General features: G+C 35.2%; 1 protein-coding gene across 4 annotated transcripts in view; it reads left to right on the forward strand.

Moving 5' to 3' along the window:
• FAM172A (family with sequence similarity 172 member A) overlaps positions 1–13,311 on the forward strand; it is a 414,546-nt gene that overhangs the window by 20,024 nt on the left and 381,211 nt on the right. For 3 of the 4 annotated variants that reach the window (XM_045847842.1, XM_045847843.1, XM_045847844.1), the window contains exon 2: positions 9,497–9,620. The exons of the other annotated variant lie outside the window; for it this stretch is intronic. In XM_045847842.1, the coding sequence (XP_045703798.1) occupies positions 9,515–9,620 (106 nt within the window). In that variant the 5' untranslated portion in view covers positions 9,497–9,514. The remainder of the gene's footprint in view (positions 1–9,496; positions 9,621–13,311) is intronic. 4 annotated transcript variants of the gene reach the window in all.

Raw genomic sequence — 13,311 nt, forward strand, 5'->3', positions numbered from 1 at the left:
TAATGTTTCACAAAGTATCCTTGTGCCGACACCTTCGGTGCCACAGAGTTAATTTCCTGTAATTAATAGTTTGGCTAAGTGATGGTTGTCTTCTGTGGGGGAAAATATTTTGTGGGAGCCAGGAGAGTTCAAATCTTTGTTTTTGAAATAAGAGAATTTTACTGCCTCAAATCCTTTGTTAATTTAGGCAAGGTATGAATTGTGTGTACTGTTTTCTGAATAAAATAAATAATCACTGTAACTAATATGGTAGCTTAAATAGGTTACTTGAAGTTTCAAATTCCTAATTCTCTCTTTTAAATATCAGATATGTGTATTATCACAGCAGTGTAGAGACTCCTCATATCTTGCTTCGTTCGTCTCCTGTTAGTCCCAGGTTGTGGGTATTGTTAAAATATGGTACAAACATGAAATTCTAGAAAACACTATCTCTTTATAAATAACTGAGAAATTCTAGACCAAAAAGAAATTCATTCTGAAGGTACTAGAATAACATTCTTGGTTGTTGACATATTTAGGTAAAGTCAGGCTTCACAGAGATTTTCCCCTTAAAAAACAATAAGGAGTCACTGTTGGTAGACATCAGTTAAGAGTGGAACTTAAGTGTCTTATTTGCAATATAACTGTGATCTCCACAATGCATAACTTTGCCATTAAACTTTATTGCTGGTGTTACTAGTATAGTTTACTGGGCCTAAGAGTAAATTGCTTGATTATATGCTCAAGTTTTTCTTCATTCTTTTTCTATAATAAATGGTATGTTTCTCACTTTGAAGTTAGTACAATGTGTGGGGTCAGTTGAAATAATAATCAAATGATAATATTAATAAAGCAGTTATTACAAATTTCAGTTCCTCTTAGAAGTTGGCTAAAAGTGGGGTGCTATTAGGTGATATGTGGCCAAGGAATTAACTAGAGCATGACCAAAATGAATCTGTGCTCCCGACCAGATTGTCATTGGAAGCTGTGTGTAAGGCACAACGACAGGCCATGGAGGCAAACTACCACTGACAAAGAATCCCCAGTGCAAAGAACTAGAACAAGTTAGAAGTGAGCTCTTTGATTTACAAAACTTTATATATAATGTTCACCTTGTATACCTAGGAAATAATGTGTTTGCCCCACATGTATAGATAGAACAGGCCTAGGTGGTTGCCAACCTGGCTCTGGTGAGAGGGATGGTAGGGACATTTGAAGAGAGACGTCCTTTGAGTCTGCCTGAAGTGCCCTTATCACACCTGTTTCATGGAAAGAAAAGAGAAGAGTGAGTGAAATGGTCGGTCCTTTTCCCTTTCAACACTGGGCCATGACCCACTTTAGCATATAGGTATGAAGAAGAAGAGATGGCTAGAGAGAGTCATTTAATACACAAAGGCACACTACAATGCAAACTTACCTCTTTGGGACTACTGGAATCATCACTTCAGATGGAACCATGCACCCATTAGTAGTCACTCCTTATTCCCTGCCCCCACCAACTTCCAAAAACATTCATCTGCTTTCTCTTTCTGTGAGTTGCCTATTCTGGACATTTTCTGTAAATAGAATTATATAATATATGATCTTTTGTAACTGGCTTCTTTCACTTGGCATAATGTTTTCAAGGTCATGTTGTAATATGTATCAATACTTCATTACTTTTTAATTAAAAATGTGCTGTTGTGTGGATATAGTACATTTTGTTTATCCTATTATCACTTGATAAACTTTAAAGCTGTTTCTGCTTTCTGTTAATTATGAGTATTTGTGTATAAGTTTTGGTATGGGATGTGTGCTTTCATTTCTCTGATGTGTATACCTAGAAGTGGAACTGCTGGCTCATGTGGTAAATCTATGTTTAACGTTTTGAGGAGATGACGAACTTTTCAAAACCGGCCACACCAGTTTACATTCCTACTAACTATGTACAAGGACTCCATTTTCTGCACATTGTCACCGACACTTGTTATTGTCTTTCTTGTTTATAGGCATGCTATAAACATGGGGTATGAGGTGGTTGGTGTTTTACTGTCTTTGATTTGCATTTTCCTAGTGACTAGTGATATTGAACGTATCTCTTTGCACATTTGTATATCTTCTTTGGAAAAATGTGTATTCTTTTTCCATTTTTAAAATTAGATTGTCTTTTTATTGTTGACTTGTCAGAGTTCTTTATATATTTTATATACATCTTGTCTCAACATCAGAAGGTTTTTTTTTAACATTTGGAAAAAAGTCATTTAGAAAAGTACATTGTCACAGCTTGGATTTTTCAGAAGCAGTTGCTGAGACAAATTTGGGGTGGGGGATGTTTATTAGAGATGGACATTTGTGACAAGAAGGACAACAGAATTGGTCAGAGGGGGGAGTAGAACTTACTGCAGGCCTGATAAAACCTCAGCCATCCTGGCAGCGATCTCTGGAGCAAATCTGCCTGTCAGAGTTGTCCTGCCTCAGACTGAAACGGCTGGGCCTTCATGTTGCCACCTGGCTCAGTGAGTAAGCATCAACCTGCAAAAGGTGTGACCTAGAGTGAGACAATTCTGCATCTGTGGCGGACTAATGTGGTGAACAACTGCAGGCTGTTTGCTGACTGCACTCCCTGTAGCTGAGCAGCAGGTTCCCCTTGAAGGGGCATCTGGAGAGTTCACCTTAGTGTCTACCACATGCATATTGTATTTTAATATCTAGTTTAGACCTTGAATCCACAAAGCTTAGAAGAGTTGCTACTAAGCACATTTATGGGATAAGGAAATTGGATGCAGCCTTTGTGAATATGTTATTACTGCTATTTTATAGTGTTGAATACTTTGAAATCTAAGAAGGTAGTTTCTACTTGTTCAATTTTGCCTGGAGTTACGTGCATTCATAATATTAATTGTGTTTTATTGTTTATGTTTACTATACAATTATAGTGCCTTAAGCAGCTTATATGACACTTATATTTGACTGATAAAATAGAGGCTGCTATGTGTTTGACATAGTATGTTTTTCTAAGATTTTGAACATATCTTCGTTTTGAGAATTATTCTTTCCTTGGCCTTCTCTCTGCTATTTCTGCCCCATGTTATGAGAACTTCATAAAAGACTACTTAAATTAAATTACTTTTTCTTGGGGGGGTGGGTTAAAACTGAGAATTGTCTTAAGAATATTCTTAGTCCTTGTTTAGTTTTTTAGCTTTACTTCTAGCATTATCTTGCAGACATTCTAAAATCTTTGCATTTCACACTCTTTAACTTTTGACTCTTTTGTATGCAGCAAACCCACTGTCTAAGACAATTTTGGTCGATTTTATATATTTTTACCTGTGTGTGTATAAAAATTAACTACCTCCAACTTGCTCAAACTCCAACTTGTGATTCTTTCTGATCATATAAATTAGTGCACAAGAGTGAAAACCTATAGAATAAAGAAACCAGAATTGTTTTTCTAGTTGAAGTTGAATGGTTTGACTCTGCCAGCGTAGGAGAGTAGAAGGAGCTCAGAAGGAAGTGTCAGAAGGTCAGAGTTAGAATCTCAACCACCCCTTACCATCTGGGTTGCCTTAACCAGGTTACTTAGCTTCTCAAAGCCCTGGATGCCACATCTCTAAAATGTAGCTATGTCAGTCCCTGGATGCCACATCTCCTAAACGTAACTGTGCCTACCCCTCCCAGTTGTGGTGATGACCTAATAAGATAATGGACCTGAAAGGACTTGGTGACTTTGTGGCCAGCGTGTGCATTCAGGAGATAGTTGGGACAGTGTTCTTCTTTGGATACAACTTTAATATAAATGAGGGTGGAACTCACAGCCTTGAACCTTTTCCAGACATGCAGTTTAACAAAAGTAGAAAGGAATATAAACAAATTACATGAAAAATTAATTTAAATTCCATTTTGATTATCTTTAATATAGTTTGGAAATCTGCCAACAGATATTTATTGTGGAGTTTTATTATGTGTTCATAGAATTTCATCCAAAAGTTTCTCATTCCTATAAATTGGACTGATTTGGATATCCTTAGAATTGGAGCACAAATTAATTGGAAATCAATTAGTTTTGACTTAAGTGTATTACAGATATTTATTTATACAGGCACTTATAGTTTGCAAAATGTTTTTATGTGCATTCTTTCATAAAATCTTTATAATTGCCCTATAAAAAGGATAAAAAGGAAGGTTTTTTTGTGGTTATTATTCCCATTACTTAGGTTAGAGAAGTGACTTTCTTAAAGTCACTCACCTACTAGATGGTAGAATTGAGATTTTAAAAATACCTGATTTTTTCATTTTGAACCTACAATGTCACATTGCTTGTGAAACTAAGGAATTATTTTACATGGGCTTGGTTTGGAACCAGGTATTCTTAGTCTGAGCCAATTTTTGATCCAAACATAGATTCCATTCTCCATAGGAGCCACTGTTTTCTATGCACCAAAAGCTCCCCTTATCCTGGGCTTTGTCTTCTAGGTCTGTTCCAACCTGATGCCCCTGTTCTCTAGCCTCTTCCCCTGTGTCTCCGTGTCTGTGTACACACACAATCCAAAACATCTAGTTTTTATGCTGTTGCCTTGTAACTATAAACTGTAATAATATGTAAGCAATATACACAATACTCCTGGGTTTATTCTGAATTAACCTTTGCTGATAAGCAACTTCTGAGTAACGTGGATATTTTAACTATAATTTGGGTAGGTCATTTGGTTTCTCACAAATCTTTGGTACCGATTCACATACCGTACTTTCAATTGCAAATAGGCTATTGTGAGCTGGATTTCCAGAATGTGACTTGGTGAGCATAAATTCTTTGGGACCAAACCAGCTCCTGGAGTTCTAGGAATTAACACAGTTTTACTTGTCTTGTGATATATTTTGTATATTCATTATTGCTCTTAGAATTTGAAGTGGAAAGGCCTTCTGTTGCACAAATTATCTATATCTAGTTCTCATTTATACTTGCCTAAAAACAAACAGGCCTAAAACTAAGGCTTCTCTATATCTTTCTGTAGTTTTTATAAGTGCTCAGGCCATATTTTGAGCAAACAGGGCAAAAAGAAATACTCTACTGCTTCATGTTTTGAAATGCTGACTAGATTAAGATTACACATGACAAGTTATTTACAGCTTTATTTATACATGCTGGATTCTCTGTTGGAATCATAGAAGAGAAGAAGATATGATAATTGCTTTGTATAGTTCACAGAATGAAATCGCAAACTGAGATGTTTTGAATCTAGTTTATACTGTAACCATTTCTAGGAAACCATATTTAAACAGCAGTGGTTATCATGAAGTATACAACATGTCAACTGTGTCTCAGTTCATATCAGTAAAAACCTTCCACCACTTTATTCCCTATAACCTAACCTTCATCAGATAATACTAAATAAATTATGTCGAATGCACATATTAATATATATCAAAGGTATCAAGCAGCTTGCTGGCTGCATTTTCGGTAGTGTTTATCTATGGTCATACAGATTATAACTCTGAATTTTTATTAGGAAGACTAAATTGAGAATTTGTAATGTTCCTGATTTAGTTTCACCAGCTGTGCCACTGTGGTGGAAAATAACTGGAGAGGGTAAAAATGTAACCGAATAAGAGAGCAACAAACAAATGGCTTTTGCTTTGTATTTACCTGCTTCGCATCCGCTGCTGTAAGGTTTAGGGTTTCATATAGTAATTATTAGTTTCTTAACTTCTATATCATCACTTCAGTGAATTGTAATGTCTATTTTTAGTTTTCTCCTATAAACTAAGAATATGATTGTTAATTGATATTTAATCTTGGGAATCTTAAAAATAATTCTTTTAAAATTGAATCTTTTCTTATTCCTCTATCTTTTACTCATTTATTTGTAAATTTGACAAGTATCTGTTGAGCTACACATGTGCCAGATATTGACCTAGGGACAGACATGATACCTGTCCTCATGGAGATCAAAGTCTAGAGGGAGGATGTGTTATTAAACATTGTAGAGTACATAGAGCTTTTTAAAAGCCTTATTGAGATATAATTGACATATAGCATTATGTAAGTTTAAGGTATACACTGTGCAGATTTGATATACTATATATTATAAAATGATTACCACAATAAGGTTGGTTAACACACCCCTCACCGTACATAGTTACCTTTGTGTGTGTGTGATGAGAATGTCTAAGATCTCTCTTAGCAGCTTTCAAGTACACAGTGTACTATTGCTAACTGTAGTCACCGTGCTGTGCATTAGGTCCCTAGAGCTTTAAAATATGAATCTTGAAATGATTCTAGCACCAAAAATATTTTATAATTTCACTTTCATTTAAACAGTCACAATGAAATAATAGTATAAATTGTTCTGTTTAGAAATCAGACATGTTGAGGATAATAGAAAATAACCGAACACTTTATATTTAGAGGAATTATACTGAATTGGCAAAGGGATTGAGTAAAAAATGCAAGAAGTCCCTTGTAGATAGTTATTTTAGTTGTAGAATTGCTAGCAAAGAGCACTATGTAGAATCATTCATTATGAACAGTTTTATTTATTTTGTATAACAAGGAGTTGCTGGTAAAACGTGCACAAACTTGTAGTCAGTCAAAAGACTGATAAGAATAATTCTTGGATGTTTGTAAGTAGATAGCCCTTACAAATATTGCTTGTATGTAGTAATGTTGCAGCTATCAGTCTAAGTCTTATATATTTTATTTGTGGTTATTTGGCAGTTCAATTTGGCAGCTATAGAGGAAGTCCCTACTCGGACCATGGCCATGTCTGTTTGACTCACCACTCACCTTTGTGTTTTGCATATTGCCCACCCTGTAGTCTAGGATATGTTACCTAAAGAAATGTAGACACATTTTATTTATGTAGAATTATAGAGTTTTAAGTTAACTAGTCACAGAAGAAAAGTACATCCATGTTAAGTAACAATACTTTCCCAATAAAAAATAGTGTTATATTCTAGTTGTTGCTATTAGGAAACCTCATACCACTGAGAAGCAATAACACTGCTAGTAATAGCAATATCAGCTGCATATACCTTCTATAATATTAGTTCTTAACCATTATTATATGAGCAATATTTTCTAAAGGAAGAAACTGAAGATCTGGGGTACTAAGTCACTGTGTCCCTGGCTCAGAGCTATTATTAAGTGGTGAGGCTGGATACATTTACAACAATTAAAAAATACAAGCCAACAGATATTGAGATCATAATTATGCACCAGGCACTGTACTAAATGTTTTACATTTAACCTCAGTGACACTATGAGGGCTGCATGATTATCAGTTCTGTTTGATAAATGTGGAAAATGAGTTACCAAGAAGTTAAGCAATTTGTCAAAGGCACTTGGCTGGTTAGCGGTAGAGCTCGAATGCTCTTCCTCTCATACCACTCCACCTACATCCAGCATTGAGATAAGGGCAGCATTGAGTTATGTCTGTGGAACTTGCATAGTTTAAGAATGTTATTTTTGGTATTACTTTTTTAAAATACAATAATATCTGCTGTACTCTGCTGATTATGAAAATGCCTCAGTTTTTAAAGATAATTATAAAATGTACCTCTGAATGGAAACATTTGCTTAGTGGGTAGCAAATCAATTGGGTTCCTCAGTCAGAGGAATATTCTAGTGTATTATTGTCATGAACATAGTTTTTATATAATTTTATTAGTAGTTATGTATTGACTAAATTAGTTTAATTTTTTTCATCGTATAGGTTGCATTTTTTTTCTTTTAATTTAGGAATAGTGTTTTTTTTTTCTTCTTTTACTGTGCATGAAAACCGTAAGAAAGCTATTTGTAGTTTAAATACAGAGATAAACTTTGATAAATTATAATTTTATGTTATTACTGATTACTGGATTGCCATTTATATAGCATAGTTTGCAGACAATGAACGTAACATAGTTTCATTTTTAATTAAATTTATTGGGGTGACATTGGTTAATAAGTTTATATAGTTTCAGGTGTGCATTTCTATGATACATGATCTGTATATTGCATTGTGTTCCCACCTCCCAAAGTCACATCCTCTTCCATCACCATATATTTGGCCCCCTTTACCCTTTATTATTCTCCCACTCCCCTTTCCTCTGGTAACCACCATACTGTGGTCTGTGTCTATGATTTTCAGTTTTATATCCCGCATAGGATTGAAATCATATGGTTCTTGGCTTTTTCTTTTTCTTTCTTTTTAATTTATTTTAGAGAGAGGGGAAGTAAGGGAGAGAAGCATTGATATGCAAGAGAAACATCAGTCAGTTGCCAGGCCTTCAACCAGGGATCTGGCCTGCAACCCTGTGCCCTGACTAGGAATCGAACTGGTGACCTTTTGGTTTGCGGTTGACCAGTGAGCCACACCAGTCATTGTGCTTAGATTTTTCTGACTGACTTATTTTGCCTAGCATAATATTTTCAAGGTACACTGTTGCAAATAGCAGTATTTCATTTTTCCTTATGGCTGAGTTATATTCCATTATGTATATGTACCACATCTTCTTTATCCAATCGTCTATCGAAGGTTACTGTGGTTGTTCCCATAATTTCATTGTCAAAAGGGCTAATTTCTTTCTTTAAAGTTATGTTTTGAATTACATTAGAGGTAATTTATAGCTACTTTTTATATTTATGTACTTTTTTCCTTCTAATGTCTGTGTGTTCCAGAGAAGAAATTCCAGGAGAAGAAATTCTGACCTTGTAAATGGCATATCTTACAATTTATTTTAAAAGAAATTTAAAGTTTTTGAAACTACTTGGGAATTTTTTTTTATGAAATGGGTTTAATTTTTTTTTAAGATTTATTTACTTATTTTTTTAGAGAGGGAAGGGAGAGAGAGAGAGAGAGAAATATCAATGTGCGGTTGCTGGGGGTCATGGCCTGCAACCCAGGCATGTACCCTGACTGGGAATTGAACCTGCGACACTTTGGTTCGCAGCCCACGCTCAATCCACTGAGCTATGCCAGCCAGGGAGGGAATGTTTTTTAATTAGATAATAAAGAACTAAACCTAAATACTTCCCTGGCTGGCATAGCTCAGTGGATTGAGCGTGGGCTGCAAACCAAAGTATCGCAGGTTCGATTCCCAGTCAGGGCACATGCTTGGGTTGCAGGCCATAGCCCCCAGCAACCACACATTGATATTTCTCTCTCTCTCTCTCCCTCCCTTCCCTCTTTAAAAAATAAATAAATAAAATCTTAAAAAAAAAAGAACTAAACCTAAATAGTAAGTTTTGCTGAATTCAATTTAGCAACATTGGGAACTGTATGTACTATAAGGTACTATGTTTGGTGACATGAAAGATACAAGGATGAGGAAACTTGATGCCTTTGTCCTGGGGCTGATATTCTGTTAGCTGATCCAGACAAATATATAAATAACTACAGTGCAAGGCAGGCTTCAATATGTATTATAATATAGACATCAACAAAGTTCAGTGGGAAGTCAGGATGGATAGATTAATCCCAAGTGGGAGGATCAACAAAGTTCTCATGGAGTAAGTAGGATTGAGTAAAGCTTAATTTATTGCTTTCATTCATTCTAGACTGTCTTCTGAAGATTGATGTCTATTTCCTTGAGCTTTTTAATTTTGTACCCAATTTGGATAAACATGGCACAAATCCAGCAGGGAGGTCCAGATGAAAAAGAAAAGACCACAGCACTGAAAGGTACATACTTAATTTGTTTTTTTTTAGGATACTTTCATTGTGCCTGACAACAGTATAGGAATATTTAGGTGACCTCCAGTTATTTCAGTTCTAAAATAAAAATAGTACTTAATCTATTTGTAATTATTTCTGCCCCTCACAGTAACTATCTCAGTGTCTGAGCGACAGTCTATATTTAGTAAGTAAATTGTATAATAATGTATTTTTACAGCTATAAGAATTCTTAATGCTTTTTTAAATTCAAGGCTATATAAATATATGGCAAGACACTGTAGATAGTGCCCTTATCATATTTTTGTTGATTGCAATGTCATAATAGTTTAGGATAGTGATCTGCCTAACTGCATTTTATCTTTGTGGCATTGGCACTAGGGATATGTTATGAGAGGCCCTTCATGTTAACACCTCAGAAGGAATCTGCCTTAGACATTCTTTGGGAATTTTGAGTTCTAGACATTAAAAACCTACAATCTAAAGTAATTTTACTCCTAAAAGAAATACTCATTACAGACCTGTAAGGTTTCTTTATTATCATATTCCAGTCTACCCACCTAGGGACTTGCCTAAGATCAGATTATCTAAGTAACTTGTGCAAGATCTCACAGTTACTTTCCTTTATGGTGGAAAAATTATCTTATGGGTTTTATAAAAGTCAAGATGCCAAATATGCCCGATGATAAAAGTCTCTTTTATTTGATTCAGCATAGAGTCTATCTGGTCTTTAGTATGCTTTTAGGAGATACCCTGGCTGAATACGTACCAGACTGTCTTAGCTATGGCCACTTCTGTGAATTCCTAGCTGCTGCCCTACCCTGCTGTGCCAGGCTGGCTAATAACAATATCTCAAGAATCTCTCTTACTACCTTCTATCTTTTTTCATAAAAGCCTAAAGCATATATGGATAAAGCATCCAGTTTCTTAGCTCAGTGTAGCTAGCTATGTCCCTGCTTTTAGAGCAAATAATCTATCAAAAAGGATGGTGTAACTAGTTCTTACCTACAAAAATGGAAAATGCCTAAGAGCATTGCTTTCTCCTCACAAATATGATGTCTGGGTCTAGGGAGGTAGCAGGAGGGATGATAAAGAATGGACAGATTCTGGTTATGTTTTGAAGGATGACTGGCTTTTTCTTTTCCTCCTTTCTTCCTCCCTTCTTTCTTTCAGATTTTATTTACTTATTTTAGAGAGAGGGGAAGAGAAGGAAAAAGAGAGGGAGAGAAACATCAATGTGGGAGAGAAACATCCACATGCCCCCAACTGGGGACCTGGTCCACAATCCAGGCATGTGCCCTGACTGGGAATCAAACTGGTGACTTTTTGGTTCTCAGGCTGACACTCAATCCACTGAGCCATACCAACCAGTGCTGATTGGCTTGTTTCACTTAGCATAATGTTCTCCAGGTCAATCCATGCTATCACAAAGGGTAAAAGTTTCTTCTTTTTTATGACTAAGTAGTATTCCATTGTGTAAATATACCCTGGTTGTTTTATCCACTCATATACTGATGGACACTTGGGCTGCTTCCAAATCTCGGTGCTTGTAAATAACACTGCAATGAATATAGGGGTGCTTATGTTCTTTCAAATTAGTGTTTAGGCGTTCTTTGGGTAAATTCCCAGAAGTGAGATCACTGGATCATAAAGCAGTTCCATTTTTAATTTTTTGAGGTAACGCCATACTACTTTCGACCATCTGCATTCCCACCAACAGTGCAGATGTTAAAAAAAACAACTAAGATAACTTTGAAGGTTCTTGGTCTAAGATAGGTGCCATTAATTGGATTAAGAAAACTGGATAAAGTAGGTTGCAGTGGTGGTTGTAGTGGAAAACAAGAGTTAGCTTTTAGATGTATTAAATATTAAACTGAGATGCCCGTTAAACATTAAGGTGCAGAGGTAGAGTGTAGAGTTTGGGAAATAATCATTTGAGGAATCATTAGTATAGAAGTAATATTTAAAGTTATGGCCGTAATTGAGATCACCAGGATGTCAATGTAGCCAGAAAAGAGAAGATATCTGCAGATTGAGCCTTGGGGCATCTCAATCTTAAGGTCAAGACGATAAGAAGGAACCAGCTACAGAGGCTGAAAATGAATTTCTACTAAGATAGGCTGAAAACTAGGAGCAAGAGAGATCCTGAACATCAGATGAGGAAAATGGGAATAATTAATCATGATCATGAGTCAGGTTAGATGAGAACTGAGAATTTACTTTTGGATTTGACAGTTTGTGAATTGATCTTCACAAAAACCGGTTTCAGTGAATTGTTGAAAATGAAAGCATATTGGAGAACTTGAGTAGAGACCAGGAATAGAGAAATTGGAGACAGCGCTAGACAACCCTATGGAAGGTTTTAGTGAATGCTTGTGTGCTGCTGCGAAAGATCAGTACACTCAGAAAAATGGTTAACATAGGAGAGAGGACAAGGAATGTCTGTCGTTTTCTATCTAAACAGACTCTTTTGGTTTACACCTCAATAGATTTTGAGCAGCTTCAACTTTATGTGATAATGTGAAAATTTGGTCTCTCAAGTTGTTGTTCCAATCTATAATTCCACAAGCATATACAAGAGTTCAGATTGATTTTCTGGATTTTGGAAGTAGTATGGTGACATTAAAAGAGTATGGGTAGGATTCTAAAGATGGAACTATTTGGATTTAAACTCAAGTTTTTCTGCAAGTTGGTTAACTGAAACTTTTTCTTCATCACTGCAATATGAATAAGAAGGCTTAGTACACATGAGCTTGTGATGAAGAAGTAAAATTAGAAATATTAGAAGATAAAATGGCAAATGCATAGGAAAATAAAAATTTATACCTAAAACAGTCTGATTTGCCATTTTTTTCTTTTATGAATTATGCCTTAAGTGCCCTGTCTTAAGAACTTTTGGCCTATGAAGATTTTCTCCTATGTTTTTTTAGCTTTAGACTTTGTATTTAAGATATTCATTTATTTTGAGTTAATTTTTACCTAAGGAGTGAGACTTAAGTCAATGTGTAATTATTATTTATTTTTTTGCTCATTGATATCCAATTGTGCCAGGACCATTTGTAAAAAAGATTCTTTCCACTGTTGAGTTACTGTCTGGCCTTTGTCAAAAATGAGTTGGGTGTATTCCAGTGGGCTTGTTTTGTGGCTCTCCTTTCTGTTCCATGGGTCTTTTTCTATTTCCTCTCCAGTACCACACTCGTGATTACTGTCCTATGTAGTAAGTTTTATAATTGGGTAGAATTATCCATTCCAATTTATTCTTTCTCAAAATTGTTTAGCTGTTGTAGATCCATTGCCTTCTTTTGTGAATTTTAGAGTAAAATGGTTTATATCTGTAAAAGATTTTTTTGTTTAGATTTGGATCAGAATTATGTTTAAAACTATAGATGAATATGGGGAGAATTGACATCTGCACAGTATTGTCTTCCAATCCATTAACATGGTATGTCTCTCAATTTATTCAGATCTTTGTTTTTTTATCAGCATTTTGTATTTTTTTGCATTGCTATTAGATTTATACTTAAATTTTAATTTTTTAAATTGTAAATTGTGTTTTAATTTCAGTTGCCACATTTTTACTGATAGCTTATGGAAATACAGTCAAGTTTTGTGTGTTGATACTACATCCTATGACTTTGCTGTTGTTACTTATTAGTTCTAGGATTTGTTTTGGTAGATTCCTTGGGATTTTCTTGTATCA

Source organism: Phyllostomus hastatus, unplaced genomic scaffold, assembly GCF_019186645.2.
Source record: "Phyllostomus hastatus isolate PE091 unplaced genomic scaffold, TTU_PhHast_1.1 phas_contig_58, whole genome shotgun sequence".
Classification (NCBI taxonomy): Eukaryota; Metazoa; Chordata; class Mammalia; order Chiroptera; family Phyllostomidae; genus Phyllostomus; species Phyllostomus hastatus.